The 18051-nt window shown below is 42.3% G+C and overlaps 1 protein-coding gene across 1 annotated transcript in view; it reads right to left on the bottom strand.

Annotated features, from left to right (window-relative positions):
* Positions 1 to 5104: 5104 nt before the first annotated feature.
* The window catches only part of LRP11 (LDL receptor related protein 11), a 65838-nt gene continuing 52891 nt past the window's right edge, over positions 5105 to 18051 (bottom strand). Inside the window, exons 3-8 of the mRNA XM_054279035.1 lie at positions 17890 to 18051; positions 15303 to 15444; positions 13120 to 13245; positions 12175 to 12384; positions 6958 to 7059; positions 5105 to 6696 (exon numbers count right to left, since the gene is read on the bottom strand). The exon at positions 17890 to 18051 is cut by the window's right edge and continues 2 nt beyond it. Of these exons, the coding sequence (XP_054135010.1) occupies positions 6542 to 6696; positions 6958 to 7059; positions 12175 to 12384; positions 13120 to 13245; positions 15303 to 15444; positions 17890 to 18051 (897 nt within the window). The 3' untranslated portion in view covers positions 5105 to 6541. The remainder of the gene's footprint in view (positions 6697 to 6957; positions 7060 to 12174; positions 12385 to 13119; positions 13246 to 15302; positions 15445 to 17889) is intronic.

Genomic DNA, 18051 nt, shown 5'->3' with positions numbered 1-18051 from the left:
GAGCCCACAGCATGACTTTTTCTGGAGGGAAACCAGCACACAGCATGTGTGCACCAGCACTGCTGATGAAGCCACCTGGATGATTCCTGAAATGTTTTGTAGTCATCAAGTTTGAAATGGGCAATAATGCCTGGAGCCAGGGGGGCTCTGCGTGGTAGGCTCTGGAGCTTGCAGCTGGCAGCAGTTCTTTCCACGTGTGCAGTGTTTTTGTGACAAGATGACAAGCTCCAGGATTTTTGAGTGTGGAGAGACTGTGTAATTTACCCATCAGCGCAAGGAAGTAAAGTAAAATACTCAGAGGAAAATTCTGAACTAGTACTCTCTGCCAGGAAGAAGGGTGTTAACCCATTCTTACAGTAGCAGTGTTTTCTTCCTTCTACTCATTAATGTGCCCAAGGTTGTGCTGCTTTTGATTAAAATGCAGTTCAGAGAAAGAAGACATGAGACAATTCCTTCTGAACTTTGACACAATACAAAAAATGAGTAACACAAACCATGCTCATGATTTGTAACTTTGGTTCTATTCAGCTGATTTTAAACATACTAGGATGCAGTTCAAAAGATGAGTAGTTACCTTTATGGAACCTTGATCCCTATCCCAAGCAATGTGGAAGAGGTATTCTGCTGAAGTGAATGAGGGGTGGTCCTGGTTCAGAAAAAAGGCAGATGGTGAGGTCACACATGCCCATTGTGCAGAACCAAACAAAAAAATTCATAGGGGAAGTGTTGCTTCACAGACGGCACAGGGAGACCCAGGAGATGATGAGATCTGAAATTGGTCTTTTGCATTTCAGGATGTTCAGACTTCATAGATCAGGAAGAGTAAGTTAGAGTTTAAGTACTGTGGTATACAATAGATGGCTTCAAGCATGGGATTTAAGTTAGTTTTGTGGGCTCATAACATTTTGCCTTTGTTGAATCTATTTGAGTTTTGTTCATCTGATTTTAACTGTGAAAGGTTGTGAACTGCAGACCAGTTGTGGTAAGTCAGACACTCTTAAGGTATCATAACCCCCCTTTGCCTTTACTGTAAATAACACACACTTGTGTGCTCAGACCCCCCAACTGGCAAGGTTTGGGGTTCCCCTTTGCCTTTACTGCAAATAACACACACTTGTGTGCTCTGACCCCCCAGCTGGCAAGGTCTGGGGTTCCATGCCTCAGCCCGGTCTGAGGAAATAAGCATGGACTAAAGCCTGGCCTTATGTTGGCAGAGGTGATGTAAACTTCCCTCTACCTGGCCTATTTACCTCCCACACTTCATCCTTGACAAACAGGGCTGCTTTCTGTTCCAGGTAGTCGTTTTTTACACAGCACACATTCATGCTGCAGCTGATGCACTCTGAATTTTCCTATGAAAGGCTTATCCGGTTGTTCTCTCATGCTCTTGGCAGGGTGTTAATGAGATGCTCAGCAGGATGTGCTCAGAAACTAAAATTGTATTTCTTTAAATTATGAATTGAGTGGACATAGCTATTGCTGAAATATGTATGGAGGAGATCCAGCTCCCCATTGAGAATTGCCTGAAAGCTTCAGAAGGAGAAATGAAAATAACTGTGTCTCATCATACCAAACTTAGAACTTGAGACAATTCCGTGCCTTTTAGCAAAACTTTTTTAGCAACAACAGACTATTTTCATAAAGACTGTTGTTGGAGTTACTCTGAAATCTCACTTTGATTCTCTAAGGTTTCTTTTAGTCCAGCCATTGTCATCATATGCTTCCGAGCAACTGACCTGGTAGACACTCTTGAGGACATTCCCTAATACTTCTGAGAAGCTGAAGTCCTTTTCTCAGCCATGGTTGGGCTTATGTTTGCATTTTATGTGTTTGTACTATTAACAAGCCATGTGTCTTGTTTATTATGCTCTGCCAAATCCTTTTTCAGCTATAATGTAGAAGTGGCATCAGATAAATTGGTAACTTTTATTGCAGGTACCTTATGGACTAGGAGGACACTCTCGAACACCTCTGGTTAGGAAAATGGGTGATTCAGAGCACCTGCCAAGGCTACTGCTCTGATCAGAGCTCTAGAGAAGCTCCTCTCCTCTGGATATAGAGGCAGTCTCAGGACAGTCATCTCTTGGGCATGGAATTAGCCTTCAGGGATGCTTTCCCTATGGGTCCAATCTTCCACTGGGCTGCCTGCTTTCAAGTTGTGTACAGTCCTGCACTCCTCCAAGTTCCCTGTTCTCTCTATATCTGTGTTGTCCATGCATTTCATTTGAATGTAGAAATCTTAAATTCATCTCTTTAATGCATTAGGACCTGCTAGTTTTAAGAGCTATGTTAAAATGTCTTGCTCTGCCCTCTTTAGAACAGGATTATACATTTCTGTTGGCCAAGTAAGCGGCAACTCTCAGTTGTTCACTGAACCTTTCTGCCGTGTCTGGTTTCTGCAAGCTTGCTCAAAATACATTTTTCATTTATTTATGAGTGGTTTAGAACTATCAGCCAGGAGTCTTATAACTGCAAAAATTAAAATTTTAGCAGGTGTATTTAAAAACTTGCTTCTGAAGTGTGCTGATCCAGTTGTTCTCGATTTCTCTTTGTGTTTCAGGACTACAGTGCAGAGTGCAGCTCACTTTTTCATTTGTTTTAAGTAACTATTATTTGAAAAATATAGAGCAGAGTTACTTTTACACATTTTTCCTCCTCTTTAAATATTCCTTGTTTACAGCATGTTTCCCTGTCACTCAGCTCAGACCAATTGTGTCAAGGGCTCTTTTTCATATTAATTACTCTGTGTTTATTGCCTCTGTCTGGTCTTTATGCCCATCAGCACTCTCTGAATCTTCTATAGGCTTTTAGCTTTTGCCATTAGAAACTGAAAAATCCCAATTCCTGATGCACATGAAAACAGCCAGCACAGACCTCAGTGATGCATGACTGTGGATTCTGTTAGGGCTTACTAGAAAGGCTCTCCCTTTGTTTTGGGGTGGCGTGTTTGTGTTGCTATTGGTTCATGCCTCTGGCTGGCTCTGTGCAGTTTGGGATTGAAACTCTTATCCTTTATCTAGGATTTGAAAAGCAAATGGAGCATCACACTGACCTATTTCAGCCTTTTTGTTTTGCAAATGTGCTCTTGGAACTGCCCCTGCTATTATCCTAGTGCTATGGAATGATTACAGCGAGATGTTCGGGCTTGCATCCCCCGCAAAAGTGGGCAGCAAGCAGCCTATATTATGGAAAAAAACCCCTTACTTCTAAATATGGATCAAAGCTAGGTAAGTATTGTATTGTTTGCTATTCTGAAGTAATTTGTATGCTTAAGCTGTCTGAAGGGCAAAACAGTTTAAAAAAAATAGTCTCAGTGAAATAAGAATCTTGATCAGCATTAAAATACACTGACAAAATAAATTTTAATGACCTCTCCTAATACACAGAGGAGCAACTTCCACAGGGCTATGCAGTGAGGGTAGTCAATATTCTCTACTTACCTAATATACTGATAAGAATAGGTGGAATAATCATATTCACAGATATGTGGATAGACAAACATCAGTGTTTAGGACAGAAGAAACAGATCTGACAGACTTCAAATAGTGACGACTTTCACACAGTGTGTCTCACGTCTTCTACAGGATAAACACTCATAGGTCCCTTTTGACACAGAGTATTCTGTGATCTGTGACTGTGTAAAACTCCCCAGCTCTGGGTCTGCATGAGAGGCCACGAATGCAGTTTTAGTAAAGCAGCCACGAACTGGAAGCACTGCCTGCTCTGAGCACTCCTTTGGCATCAGAGGGAGAGCCCCAACCTTGGGAGTGGCTGGGGAGGGGCTACAGAATTGGTGTCAGCAGGAGGCAGTGACTGCGAGCTGCCTCGGGAAAAAGGGAAAAGCATCCTGAGCATGTTGACAGTATTTTCTGCTACTCCCAGGTGTGCTCTAGCTCAATAGTTCAGTATGACTTACTTAAAATGAAATAGCATGAAAGCCAATAAATGCAAGCACATGGTATCGAGACCAGTGTGTGTTTTATAATTGCAGGAGCTGCCAAGCCAATCTGTTACTTTGCCAACTTTGTCTTGCACACCATCCAACTGACAATGCCCCCAGGCTCTCTGGTAAGGTGAAAACTATTTTATTTCACTCCAGCCGTGGAGTTTGCTGTCACCTGGGAAGTAACAGGCCTTAAGCTGGAGGCCCGGAGGGCAGCAATTGTCACCATCTCCCGTCCCAGAAAAAAAGAGAAGACGGGCCACTCTAGGGCAGCACCAGCCAGACTCCAGACTCCTGTACCTTGCTTGCTGTCTGCTGCTCTCTGCTTGCAGGAGTTCATTCTCAGCTGGAATATGCAAAATCCATGAAGGTTTATTCACTAGCAGCAGCACAGAAACAAAGCCTGCTGTTGGGGAGAGTGACTGGAAAGTTGAGCAGTCTCTTGCACCAAAGCACTGGCTGGCTTGTGCTTTGTGCCAGATCTTGCTGTTGTCCTGCCTGGCAGAACAAAACCAAACCTTTTGTTCTGCTGCTGGCTGTGTGCCAGGGTAATGGCTTTTGGTAATAGGAGCATGGTGGGCACAGGGAGAAAAGACCACTTTTCTTCTGCTTTGGTAAGGTGGTGAAGGACATTTAGGTATTTAATTAAAACCCAATGCAAATTTCAATAATGGAAAATAAGACCCCAACCAAATAGGCAGTGAGTCTTCCCTAGAAGGCTGTATTTAAAATGTGGCCTTTTGGGTCTTGTGCTATTTGCCATGTCTTCTGGGGGCTGGGATGGAAGAGAGGCTGTACTCCAAACTGGAAATGGGCAGCATCCTCAGATGCTCTCCTGGCCCCACTGAAGTACAAACAAACAGACTTTGCCTCATGTGGCACGAGCAAGGAGCACTGGCAACCAGATTCCCTGAGTGGCTGGCACAGCCAGCTCTGCAACCGCTGTCCTGCTCAGCTCAAGAGACAGGTCACACAGGCAGATGCCCTTCCTTCTCTGGCTCCCTGAAACAAGTACCTCAACAACTTCCCCCACTATACACATTCCAGCTTCTTGTAAGGCTGTTTCACAGAAAGGAGAAAGAAATTCTGTCTGCTCTCATGATGCAGGCTTGTAGCACAGAATTTAGCTGGCAATGGAAACGAAAGACAATGCAATAAATATAAGAATAGAATCGGTTTATTAGAGCTATTTTACATAAAGTAATCAAGAACAAATTACTTGAAGAACTATTTGTATACCATGGCAATATTCTTGCTGACTCAAAGTTACTGAAGTACAAAAGACAACATACAAAACAATGCATGCCTCATTTGACTCTGGTTTTATTGAGACCCATGAGGAATGTGACATCCTTGGGACAGCCAAACAAGACAGACAGCACAGTGTGTGTGTATATATATGTATATATAACATGTACTGTACACATTTTACTGGTAACACATCTGCAGTTCACTCACACATATCAATTACTTGCTCTAATTCTATGAGAATTTTTCTGGGGCGAGGGCAGATCACCGAAGCTTTCAAGCTTTGCAGGGAGCTATGGGATAACCAGCAGGAATCCTGCACTCCATCATCTCGGGTAGAAACTGCTGTGTGCTGTTCTCACACTGAGGGTGGAGGGCTGCATGTGGAAAAGGCTGAACAAGCCCTGAGCTCCAGGGACAGACACTGCTCTGGGATTGTACATGGAATCACAGAGGGGTTTGGGTTGGAAAGAACCTTAAAGATCATTTAGCTCCAACCTCCCTGCCAGGGCAGGGACACCTTCCACTAGACCAGGTTGCTCAGGGCTCCATCCAGCCTGGCCTTGAACATTGCCAGCGATGGGGCACCCACAGCTTCTTTAGGCAGCAGTACACGACTGCTGCTGAGCACTGGAAGTCCAAGCTCATCCTCTGAGGAGCTGCATTTTTTCATTTCAGCATTTAGCAAGCATGGCTGGTTGCTAGCAGCACAGAGGTTTAAACCGGGTGGAAATAACATGCTTTCTTCCTTAAATCCCAATTTTCTTTGCAAAAGCTGGTGCCTGGATTGCCACTGCTTTTAATTAACAAAGCAAGACACATTCTTTAATGAAAATACTCCCAGTGCATCAGGTGGAAAGAACACAACTGGTCTCTGCAGGACGGTGAAGGATCGTGCTGGCTGGAGCATCTGTGTCCCCACAGTGGTGGCAGCACTGAGAAGAGCAGGATGGCACAGGCTTCCCCCCACTCCTTGGCCAACACAGCCGGGCTGTGGAGCCTTGGCGGCCCCAGTGCACGGGCCCTGGGGTGCCCTCAGCCCTGGCTGAGACCCCAACTGCTGTGGGGAGAGCATGGGCATCCCACATTCAGTTTGGGGTCTCCCCACCTTTCAATGTCTTCTGCACATCAATCAGCTAGAGCTACTCTCCAGAGCCTGAACGTTTCTTATTTTCTGAGCAACGTCATCTACCCACTTTTTATATTATCACCAAAGGGGAAGAGTATGTTCTTCATCTCTTAGGCTTCTTCTACACTTGAAAATAAACTAAGGATTTTGGTCCTTTTATAGAGGCAGAGATTCATGGACACAGGAGAAAGGGGAGAAAACAACTGACCCAAATCCAGGTTTTAGAGATACATCCCATTGATGAGGTAATCGGACTCTTCAGATGTAATGGGTCGGGCTTTTTTGAGCTTCTGTTTCACTAAGCGCAGTCTGCAAGCAACCATAAGCAGCAGCAAAGCAGTGATTGCCAAGCCTAAGGCTAAGGGTAACACAGCACCTACAATGAGGTCAAGAGAAATTACATTTTATTTAACACAGTGAGACACTGGTAGAGAAAACCTGAAATTTTTCTTTAAAAATACAGCTAGTCTACCACATAGTAATTGGAACATACTATGAAACTAAACTGCAAGATCATGTTAGAGACAGTTCAGGATATGTAAGTACATTATTCAATTCTTGACCACTTTATCTGTATCTATACCACCTGACTGTAAAACTGACATAATTCAAAATTAATTCACAGGGTTGGTCTTACCTGTTTCTGGGACTGGGCGACCGCCTCCAAGCTGATCTCTCTTTGGCATCATTATGCCATCCCCATTTTTATCATCTGTTCTTTTCCCTGAGGAACTGTTATCTGCACAAAATCAAGCAACATAAATAAATACTGCAGTTCAGTGACTCAGGAAATCTTATCCACAGGATACTAGTATTAAATAATGTGAAGTGCTTAAACTTATGGGAAAAAAACAAACAAAAGAACAGTTTGAGAACTTCTGACTTCAAGTGTATGACTTGAATTTTTGAAATAATGTGAAACTGAAGCTAAAATTTAAATTCAATTTTACATCCCAAACCACAGTGCATCTTAACTAAAAGCAAGGACACTTTGACTGTGCTGTGATACATTTGCTGGCAGCCTTCAGAACTGTTACAGAGCTAGCAGAAACACACTATGCGGCAAAATCTCTAGAATATGAGTGTGAAATGTTGTAATTGGAATTACATGTAGTGATGGGTGCTAAGAAAGCGTTTAAGTCAATTAGCTTGGAACATGCACTGTGTGTAAGTCCCACCCACCAGCACCAGCTCTGAAGAGCTGCAGAAGGTGTCCCTGGCAGTGGCAGCAGCAGATGCACATGACTGCTAATTAAAGCCTAAATTGTTTCATTGGTACTGTCAGGGAAGTCCATGCTAATGCTCCCACTCCAAGGCAGAAGGCAGCCTCCCAGGCTGTGGCTTTGCTGCCCTGCCATTTTGGCTGGGGTGCATAAACACTGACTTGATCCACAGGGAACGCTGCAGAAAAAGCCATGGCCCTCTCCTTGCTGGGCTCCTGATGTTGTTCTGGCATGTGAAGTGGGCTTGGAAAGATCCTAACAGTGAATGCACTGGCCTTAAAGTACCCAAATGGTATCAGAGATGCGCAGGACCACCTGAGTGTAACTGACACCAAAACCAGCAGCTGTTTTTCCTGAATTAAACTAAATGAGTATTTGTCTTTATTTTGGAAATACCCAGAAGACATCAGCTCTTTTTAAGAGCTGCTCCAGCCTGCATCTAAATGCCTGTTTTAGAAAATTGTTTCCCTGCCATTTAAATAAAGGGAATATTTAAGTCAACTGTTTGTAAAGAAATTTGGCAAATAGGGAGAAAAGTTCAGTGGGAAATTTTTGGAAGGGTAGAAGAATTGAATCCTTTCAATAAAGCGTGTAGGACTTGTGCTGTTTTGCTAGGACTTGTGGCTGCTCTTACATGACTGGAGAGACTATCAATGCTGCTCAATATCTTATCTGTTATCTCTAGAACACAAAGAGCAATTTCCCCAAAGAAGTTTAGGAGCCTGGCATAAAGCATTTTACAAGGCTTTAATTTGGTTTTCACTTTCTCTTGATTTTCTAGTCTACTCTGAGGAAATTGCCACTTACAGCCCTTTCCAATTACCCTAAATCACAGATCTAGGCCATGGCTACTGCTGTGGGTGCCTCTGCAGTAAAAACATGACTAAGGCTTGGGCACTCAGTCAAATGTTGTAATGCCAGCCTCAAACAGCACTGCACGGGCAGCCTGGGACAGACAGAGGCCCTGTGCCAGGGGAATGCAAAGCTGTTATGGTGATTTATACACTTGGCTTGGCTGTGCTGGGGAGTGCAAATCTTCAGGCTGCTCACGGATTCAATCCATCTGCATGACCCTGTTTGCTACTGGCCACTGCTGCTAAGAAACCAGCCCCCTGCTCACTCCAGAGTGCTGTGCTGCTACTGAATGTTTTCTATATTCATCTGCAAGTTCAGGACTGCCAGAATATGCAGCTAGGCTTGAGAACTTCCCTGGAGAAGGACACTGGGGCTATTTGGACGCAGCCATGCAGAAATGCTGCGCTGGCCTTTGCAGGAGATGCAGTCTGGGTAACTTTACTGCCATGGAAACATGTCTGCAGAGAGAGAAAGGACCCTTTCATTGACGTCAAATGCCTTTTCCTCCATCCACTCTCAACTTTTGAAAGAAAATGTCTGGCCTTTCAGCTTGGGCAAAGTAGACCATGAGTCTGTTGCAGAAGACTCAGTGCCCTGAGTGCCTCAGTGAGTTATCCCAAAGTCAGACTTGGTGTTCCCCTGGACTTGCCCTGCTGTAGAGCAATCCCACTGAAAAGGCAGGAGTGCAAAAAAAAGATTTATCCATTGTAAACAACCAATGATTTTTGGGTTTTGTATTGGTTGGTTGTGGTTTTTTTTCACTTTACTTTGAATAGATCCCCTGTTAGGTCAGGCAGAAGTTTTAAACAGTCCTTAACTTGGACTAGCATATTTTCATACTTCAGTGTAAATCCTTAAAAAGCTTGAATCAAGTCAGAGCTAAACATGAAGGGCCACTGTAAGCAAGGTTAAAAGAAATTTGGAACAGACAATCTATTAAAAGAAAATGGGTTCTAGAAGGAATTTCCCTTAAGTATCACACTCATAAGTAGAAAGCTCATATATCTGCTACCAGGAACTATCTCACAGTCCAAAACATTACAACTCAGCCCAGCTCCTTTGGAGAAAAGGACAAAAGATAAATTTGCTGTCTCTAGTAGGTAAAACCTTCACTTTGCCTGCAGTCACCTAATTTAAGAGCATCATGTTTTCCTTTCCATGGATTCTATTTCCATGATGATCTGAAACTGTCAGCTGAGAATTAAGAAAAATGTGGCCCTGAATGGAGCACTTGCAAGTGAAAAGCCAGAACCTGTAAAGCCATATCCTCATATATGTATCTTAAGTAGACAGCTTTTCACCACAGTGACATTAAAACCACTAAAGCTTATTTTCAAAATTTATGTAAAATAGTGTCTAAGAAGCCAGGATGTTTGCAATGTCAGCTCCAGGCCAACAAGAACATGATTGCCTCAGTGCAACAAAGACCTTTACAGTGATTCAGAGGCAGAGGTTCTACCTTGGCACCAGCAGCAGGAGACAATCCCTCCCAGAACAGGATTTCTGCCAGTGGAATTGCTGAACTTTTGAGGCTGCTGGCATGATTTCTGCTCAGCATTGCTTACCTCTTCTCAAAAATGCATCTCGCATTACTGCCCTCCTGGACACATTTCCAGATGAGCTTTATGGAGCTGCTCCAGTATTTCTGTGCCTCTCATTTTTGTATCACATAATTATTAGATTTGGTCTGTAACCTCCCTGAGATGGCAGTGGTGGAGGGAAGTGTAATTAATGGATCTGGGTGGATTTTAAGGAATAGGTTAGATGCCCGTCTTTCCAACTTCATAAAGGCTGTGGTGCTTCCCAGTGGGGCAGGACTTGAGCCTCTCTGGACCTCTGTGAATCATTAATGCACAGCATGGCACTCTATGAAGTTTCAGTGTCTGCAGGAGAATACAGCAGCTCAGAGCAGAGTTTGGCAGAGCAGTTCTTGGCAGTTTCTGCCTTTCAGACCTATCTAGCACCTCTTCATGTCTCACCCCATGCACCCTAACTGGAATCAATCCGCAGACGATTTTAAACCTCCCTGAGCTGTTTGATGCTTTTTGTGGTTAGAAGTATTGGGCTCCTGGTCAGTAAAGACTGGATCCTTTTATTCCACAGGGAAATAATTAAGAATCTAATATTAAATTTTGACTGAGCCCTGTAAAAAAAAAAAAATTAAACCCACAAGAATTAAAACAGCTTGAAATCTTGCTTGCTGAAAATTAGAGGATTACAACAGGTACTGGTAGTACACTAATCACTGAAGCCCCATCACACTTCTTTACTTACTAAGCATCTTCTTCTTTGCTTGTGTACTGCTGTGCAAAAGGCTACCTTTAGAGCAAAACTGGTGCAAGTAAATTACTGTGCAATGGGTAAACACAGAAAATGATTATGCAAAAATGCTTCTGCATTGTACTTCCCTTAACTATCAACTGCTGAAGGTGGTGACCTCAGTTCTGGTTTTATGCCTGGATTCACAAGCCAAATGATTTTTGAGACCTACTTAGCAGCTGACTTCCCACTGGAGCCTGCAAATCCCTTTGGAAGTTTGATGTTCAGTTAGGGTGGCCCCATATCAGGTGTCACTCAAGACTATGTGAGTGAGAAGGGTTTGAAGCAGACTTCAGAATTTTAGTCAGCAGTGAGGAGTCATCTAGAGGTCATCTATATTGCCAGAAAAGGGGAAAACATTTGGGACAGGATTTTGCTGTCAGTCCCCACCCCACAAATTCACTGAGGCCATCAAATTCTTGACAGCATTGTTTTCACTCCCTTTGCCGAGTGTTCCCAGAGTGTTCCCTTTGTGGAGTTTTCACTCCTTCTACACTGCACAGATGAAGTACAAGCACCCTGAAGGGAACGTCCAGGTGCCAGCCAGGGCAGTGCCCTTTTCCAGAGCCGACAGCAGAGGGCACTGAGCACTGCTCTGTTGCAGCTGGAAAATAAAGCTGTGTCTTGGGGCACATGAATCACTCTAAACTATAAAGAAATAAAAGTGGGGGGTTTGTACTGATTCGAGGCTCTGTGCACACAGTTTTGCTTTCATATAATTGCCATTTCAGATAATTTTAATTCATCAGCATGAACCTTAAAAGACACATCAATTTCATTGCAGCTTCTGGAGGTTTACCAAGGCCAGGGCTGGGGCTGTGCCTGTAACATCACACAGTGACTCACTACAGGCTTGCAGCCACTGTGCAGAACAATACTGGGGACCTTACACGAGCACCTGAGGTATCTTGTTACCAAAGCCCGAGAATTTTCTACAATGATGAAAGACTGATCCTGCCCTGGAGACAGAGTTTAGAAACAAAAAAGCCCATAATAGTAAAGATATTAGTTCAGGGAAAAAAAAAAAAGAGAGAGAGAGAGAAATAATATTTAGCACCAGGCGAAAAGCAATTACTCTCACCCAAGTTGAACAGTACTTTATTATGTGCTCCTGAAATACTCCCCTAGAGATTTAAAGAGCCTTAATACATCAGCCTACAAAGCTGAACCTGTGGCAGAATATTTGTTTAGTTCACTGCACATTTTGTTCCTTAGACTGTATTACTTCTCTAGCATTCCTGCATTTCAACTTTCTTTTTGCACCTAGTATAAAACAAACTTAACAATAATAAATCAAAACCTACTTAGAACTTCATTATTACAGGTTTCTTTTGTATTTATTTATATTTGAATTTTTTTTCCTCTTAGCTAGACACCAAAAGACAAATTAAATTTAAGGTGCAAGACACTTCCTTTCTTTAAGGAGAAGGGTTTATTGAAACAGATTCAATTCTTACCTGGCACAAATCCACTGATTTGTTTCTTTGGTCCCTGAGAAAGCGATTGGTTAGACATGTCTGCATCCACTGAGAGAAGTGGTTGATTTCTGGCAGTGGCTTTCAGGGTGTTCACTGCAGAGTTTTCCTCTGTGTTTTCAGTCAGTCCTGCAGTCCTTTGCTGGGTAGTGCCAAGAGCTGCATGTGTCACCGTCTTCCGACCCGAGCTTACTGTTAACAGAAACAAAAATTTTTGTACAATGTACAAAAAAAAAGTTTGTACAACAAGGGAATGGAAGTGTTCTTAAGGAAGACTGTCCAAGATGGGCCTTGAGGCAGAGTGAACAACTTCCTCAGGTTCACAGATATGATGAAATGTGAGTCACAGATACCTATCACAGATACCTAACACTTGCTTGCAAAAGTACACTCATGACCCCTACAGTGAAATCCAGCAACTAAAATACAATGAAAGAGTGGTTAGCCATTGTGCCCATTCACCCTCTGAGGTGAGTTTGGCTCACTTAGCTGAGCCTGGATGACTAACAAAAGCAAATAGCATGATGGTGAGTCAATTGGTTCCCATGTGTGTCCACAGTGTTTTTCAGATTCTTGCAAGGTGTCTAACAGCACAGTGAAGGGTACCTCTGAGACACCTTTTCACACCGAGACCACAGTTCTTGTTCCCAGAATCATCACACAAGTGCAAAGCCGATCTTTTAACTGATGAACACAAAACCTGTCACTTAGGGACCTTTGACAGTTTTAATATGCTTTGAATAAAATTTCTGAGCACCTGAGTACACAAATATTAAAGCTTCCCATGTGCTAATTCCAATGAAAGACTGGGAGCAAACTGCTTGCTCACAGGGAGAGAGGCCCCAGAAGTGGCATCATCCCCCTTTGGTCACTGAGGCTGTGGTTGCTCTCACAGTCTGCTGTGCCACTGTGGCCTGGCACACTTACGGTTCTGGCAGAAAGTCTCGTCTGATCCATCAGGACACTGCCTCACACCATCACATGCAAACGTGATGTCAATGCAGCAGCCATCATCACAGATGAACTGGTACCGAGAGCAAACCCCAACACAGGCTGTTGAGAAACAATTCCCAAATTACCAAAAGAGAAATCCAAGGAGTAAATACTGGATCAGTGACTAAACTCTGCAGCATGGAGGAAAAAGCAGAACCACGCTATGTCAAGAAGCACCATGAACAAGGCACAAAGTCCAGACTCAGCTGTGTGACATCGTATTGACTCAGAAGCAAATACAGGCAATAGCTGTTCCTGGCACCTTCATCACTAGCCTAGTAATCTGTTTATTACAGGAATACTCAACCTAGAGGCTGTTGCACCTTACACCTTGTGCAGCACCCTTACAGTGCTTTGAATTCTGCTAGCCTAAGCTGAAAGGAGATCTTCCTAGGCTTAAAGGATGCAGACCCAGTCTTGAAAATGAATAAATGAAATCTCTGTGGCTGTAACTGCATCCCTCCAACACATAATTCCTACTACATATCCATTCAACACCAATATGTTGCTTTATATGCACACATTTGGGCCATATGGGATCTTATGGCATATTTTTTGCAACGCAATTAAAATACTCAAAGAATGCTCATCATTTATTGACATCAGCATCCAGTGACTTCAATACAGCACAGACCAAAATAGGACTAGGTCACATTCTCACAAATTACTTTCACCAGAAAGAACTGACTGCTGCCTGCTTTAACATTTAGATTCCCCTGGAAATGGACAATATATCCATCCCTGGATGTCCCATTTTGCATACTCAAAGCTTTCCTGAAACCCATTCTGATTCTGTAATTATCAATTGTTTACATCTGTGCTTTTGTCTTTCCAAAAGCAGTGCAGTTCATCCCTTTGTAAAGCACTATCAAGTTCAGTGCTTGATTAGTGTTGTAAGAGCAAATCAATTTGCATAAGGGAGCACAGCCTTCGGTTGTTACCCTGCTGTGTACCAAACGATGCACCAGGCTAAGGGAACAATGCCAGGAATGCAGACAACCCAGTTTAAAACCCCTAAAATCTGAAAATGCGTCTCCTGAACTTCAGCACTAGTAATAGCACTGATCTTGCACGTATTAAGGCATCAAGAACTGGTCTGGCTACAGCAGTAGCACTTGAATTGCTAATGTAGCTGGGGAATTAGAAAAATAAAGAAGACAGCAAATCCCCTATGTGGTCCATACAAAAGATACCCCAGATACCCACAGCAGCAAATAAACACAGCAGCAAACCTCTCTGGCTGCTTTAGCTGAATTAAATATTAATGAACACAACTCTATCATCCATTACTGGAACACAGGCATTATTAAGCAGATTTTTTCTTAATAACAGCTTATTGCCACAGGGACTATGCTCTCACATAGAGATATTGTGCTGAGGCAGAGCAAGATTTTCACTGGTTCTGCTAAACATGGCGATAATGCTATTTAACTTTGTGCCAGAGCAGCAGATCTGCACTAGCAACTTGTTAATTACAATGTAATTAGAAGTTATTACATGTAAGAGCAGGACTGACAGCCACTGAAATCTAACTTACTTTCTACCTTTTATGCTTTCCACATGTTTCTGAAGCTCAGAGTTCAGAAATGATGGGTCAGTTCCAGTTTCAGCTTCCCCAGTAGCCTAAGGCTTCAATAACAACCATCAGAAAGAAAAACTTAATGCATTAAAACAAAAAACCATGTCAACTTTCAGACTACAGATGCAGGTTATTGCTATTCTTAGTCTGCCTCAAACATACTATTAAGTAATTTCAACTGGGTCTTCCCTATAGCACAAGCCCTGTCACGATGTCAACACCATCTGACTGTTACAATGCACATGATGCCTGTGTCAATATTTCACTCTTCCAACCCTGAATGCTTATTAGCAGTAGAAGGATAAATACTCAGCACCTAAAAGTATTATTGCTCTAACAGGCAAGTGATGCTTGCTTGTTTCCTCACTTTGAAAGAGAGATTCAAAGCTGAAAGAGATGTCATTATGTAATGAGCAAGGGCAAAATAAAACACTGAAAATGGAGAATAACAATTTTACCTTTATCAGACCCTTGCTCTGCTCTGGGTACCATACCCTGGGTGTCACAGAGGAGGCAACAGCCCCAGCCATTTTCTCACCTGCTGCAGAATGAACCATGGGCAGGACGGTCACAGAGACGTTGTCAGAGCTCCGCTGACCTGCAGTGTCTGTCACAGTTAGCTGGAAAATGTACCCTCCTTCCTGAATGTGGGACAGTTTCAGTGTTCCTGGCTGTGGCACCTGAGTAAAAAACCACATTGGCGCAATGGATCCATCCATGACCTTCCAGGAATAAGATTAAATACCTCCTGCAGTCTAGTCAGCCTATTCAAGCATGCATTTCAGCATGTAACATTTGATGTCTTTTTTTTTTTTTTGCATCCATTTGTAAAAAAACTCACAATGTTCAGGTTATCTCCTCAGTCACCTGGAGCTGTGAATCTCAACACATAAATGGAGAATAAATGGTCACATACATTTAAATTAATGTTTGAGTAATTAGAAATGTAATTTTAGAGGATAGACAGTAAAATATTGGCCTTTTGCTCTTTATCAAGTTAGTCTGTAGACAATATAACCTGGATCCACAGAAATAAATTTTCTTGCCTGAAAGAGAACAAGAATTTTTGATTAATATGGCCAGAGTCCTACACCTTCCATTATAGAAGAGTGCATTGATAAACACATTTTTTCTCTCAATGAGGAAATTTCCTACCTGAAATTTCTTTCCTTTTCTATTTACATGAATGCACTCAGTTCTCTGATCAGACTGTTGAGTACCTCCTGATGGAGTGTATGACCCCTTACAGTTCCATTCTTTAATGCATTAAAGAAATTATTATGCTCTAAAAACCACCTGCTGTTGTTCACTGTGACTCTTGGGAGAGCAAATGTGGTATTTAAAACTCATGAGCCATGGAGCCCAAGTCTCTTCCCAGTGCAGAGACAGAAATGCCACTGACTTCTGAATAACCACCACTCCTCCTGGTGACCTCTGCGCTTTCTTTTTTATTCTCATGCTGCCTTGAAGAATGCTGGCCTGTATCTGCTTACACAGAAACTTTGGCTCAAAATAGATAATCAGCATAAAAAAAAAACCAACCAAACCCAACCCATTACTGTCCCCAAGTGTCCAGGAGCTGTGCAGTTACAGAGTAGGGGTAGCAATCAGAGAAGCAAATTACCTAAAAAAGCAATAATCAGTCACAACAGGAAAAAAAAAAGGCTTCCTTCTACAATATGATACGATCTCTTTATAGCAGTCCTTTCTCCTCCTCTGCCTTCTATTTATTCTTTGCTACATAAAAGCAATCAACAGCTGCCTTTTATCTTATTTAAACACACTCCCATCTCCCTTGTAGCTATGGATTCATACATTATTCTCAAAGAATAAATGACACAAAATCCAGTAACTTCAGGGCAGTAACCAAAGCACTAAAGATATCAACTGAAGAATGCATGAAAAAAAATCACAGCTATTAATTCAACTCTAAAATTTAAATTATCATGGTTAATCACTAGGGTACATATCTGTAGGAGAAATCCCTGCTCATTTGAACACAATGGAAAAGTATTTATTTAAGCATAAATGTGTGTCAAATTCATTTTCTGTTAACAAATACAAAAAAGCCACCAAGGTTAATGTGAATTTTACAGCTTTGAATGGATATATGACTTGTCTGTATTTTATAAAGTTACTTTGAGTAATATTAAAAATATAAACTTTAAATGTTTTTATTAAATTCTAATTTTTGTTTTACTCTATGTCACTAAACCACAGATTAGTTTTAAAAGTATTTAATTGCTCTTTCAGGAAATAACGCTGCAATGAGTCCAATAAACAAGCTTTTGATAATAAAGATGATATCTAGCAACTAGTCCTAAAGCTTCATTTTGCTTCACACTCTCTCACCTCTACATAACCTTCCTGCTCTAGGTGGAGTTTCCAGCGTGTCCTGGATCTTGTGGGCTGTGAAGAGACTATGAGTAGAGTCTGTGGACTTGAGACATTTTTTCTTTCTTTTTCTGCTGATGCTACAGGACTCACAAAAAAGACTAAACTGAAGAACTGCTCTCTTCATGGATAATTTGAAATCTAAGCACAGTAGAAAATGTATGGATAAAATATTTCATAAGGTTTTCATCATGCTTCTTTGTAGCTTCTCCATAAGCACTGACAGGAGACTGTTGGTAAAAATCTCTTATTATTTTTAGTAACTGAATGACTGAGGGGTCTCTAACTGGGGTGACAGAAGCTGAAGTGCAGTGAGCACAAATATAGCAGAGCTCAAATCCAGTGGAGTATTATTATCTACTTGTTTGCTGCTGGCTGTCCCATGCCATCCAGGAAAGGGATTAACTGTGTAAGCCACTAGAAATAATCACTGAAACTACCCAGGGACACAGTGTAGTCTCCTTCACTGGAGGTCTTCAGGATGGGATTGGACAGATAAAATAATCTCATTGAGGCTCCTTGTCCCACAAACAGTTGGACCAGATCTTTTGAGGTCCCTTCCAACCTGGGCTGCTCTACATTTCTGTGAAATAAATGTTCAGGTAGTAAAGATACCCTAATTTTGGCACCTGGCAGACAGATTCCAATATATTTAATACTTTTAGCTGTACATTTAAACTTGAACACACCAATCTGGAAGAAAGTGGCCACAAGGGGGGCTGCAGATGTACCTGCATTTCAACTGCTGAGTCGCCCTGCAGCAGTGTCCACTCGTAGTGCACAATTCCATGGTCATCGGAGCTTTCCCGGCCATCCAAAAGCACCCAGTCCACAGGTGACTGCAGCACAATGTCCTGGCCAGCCTGACACTGTGGGGGCTCATCAAATTCTTC

This window comes from Melozone crissalis, unplaced genomic scaffold, assembly GCF_028551555.1.
Source record: "Melozone crissalis strain CALT ecotype California unplaced genomic scaffold, PUWL_Pcris_2 ptg000027l_1, whole genome shotgun sequence".
In the NCBI taxonomy this organism is placed as follows: Eukaryota; Metazoa; Chordata; class Aves; order Passeriformes; family Passerellidae; genus Melozone; species Melozone crissalis.
The sequence above is the reverse complement of the archived record's forward strand: the minus strand, read 5'-3'. Positions and strand labels throughout refer to the sequence as shown.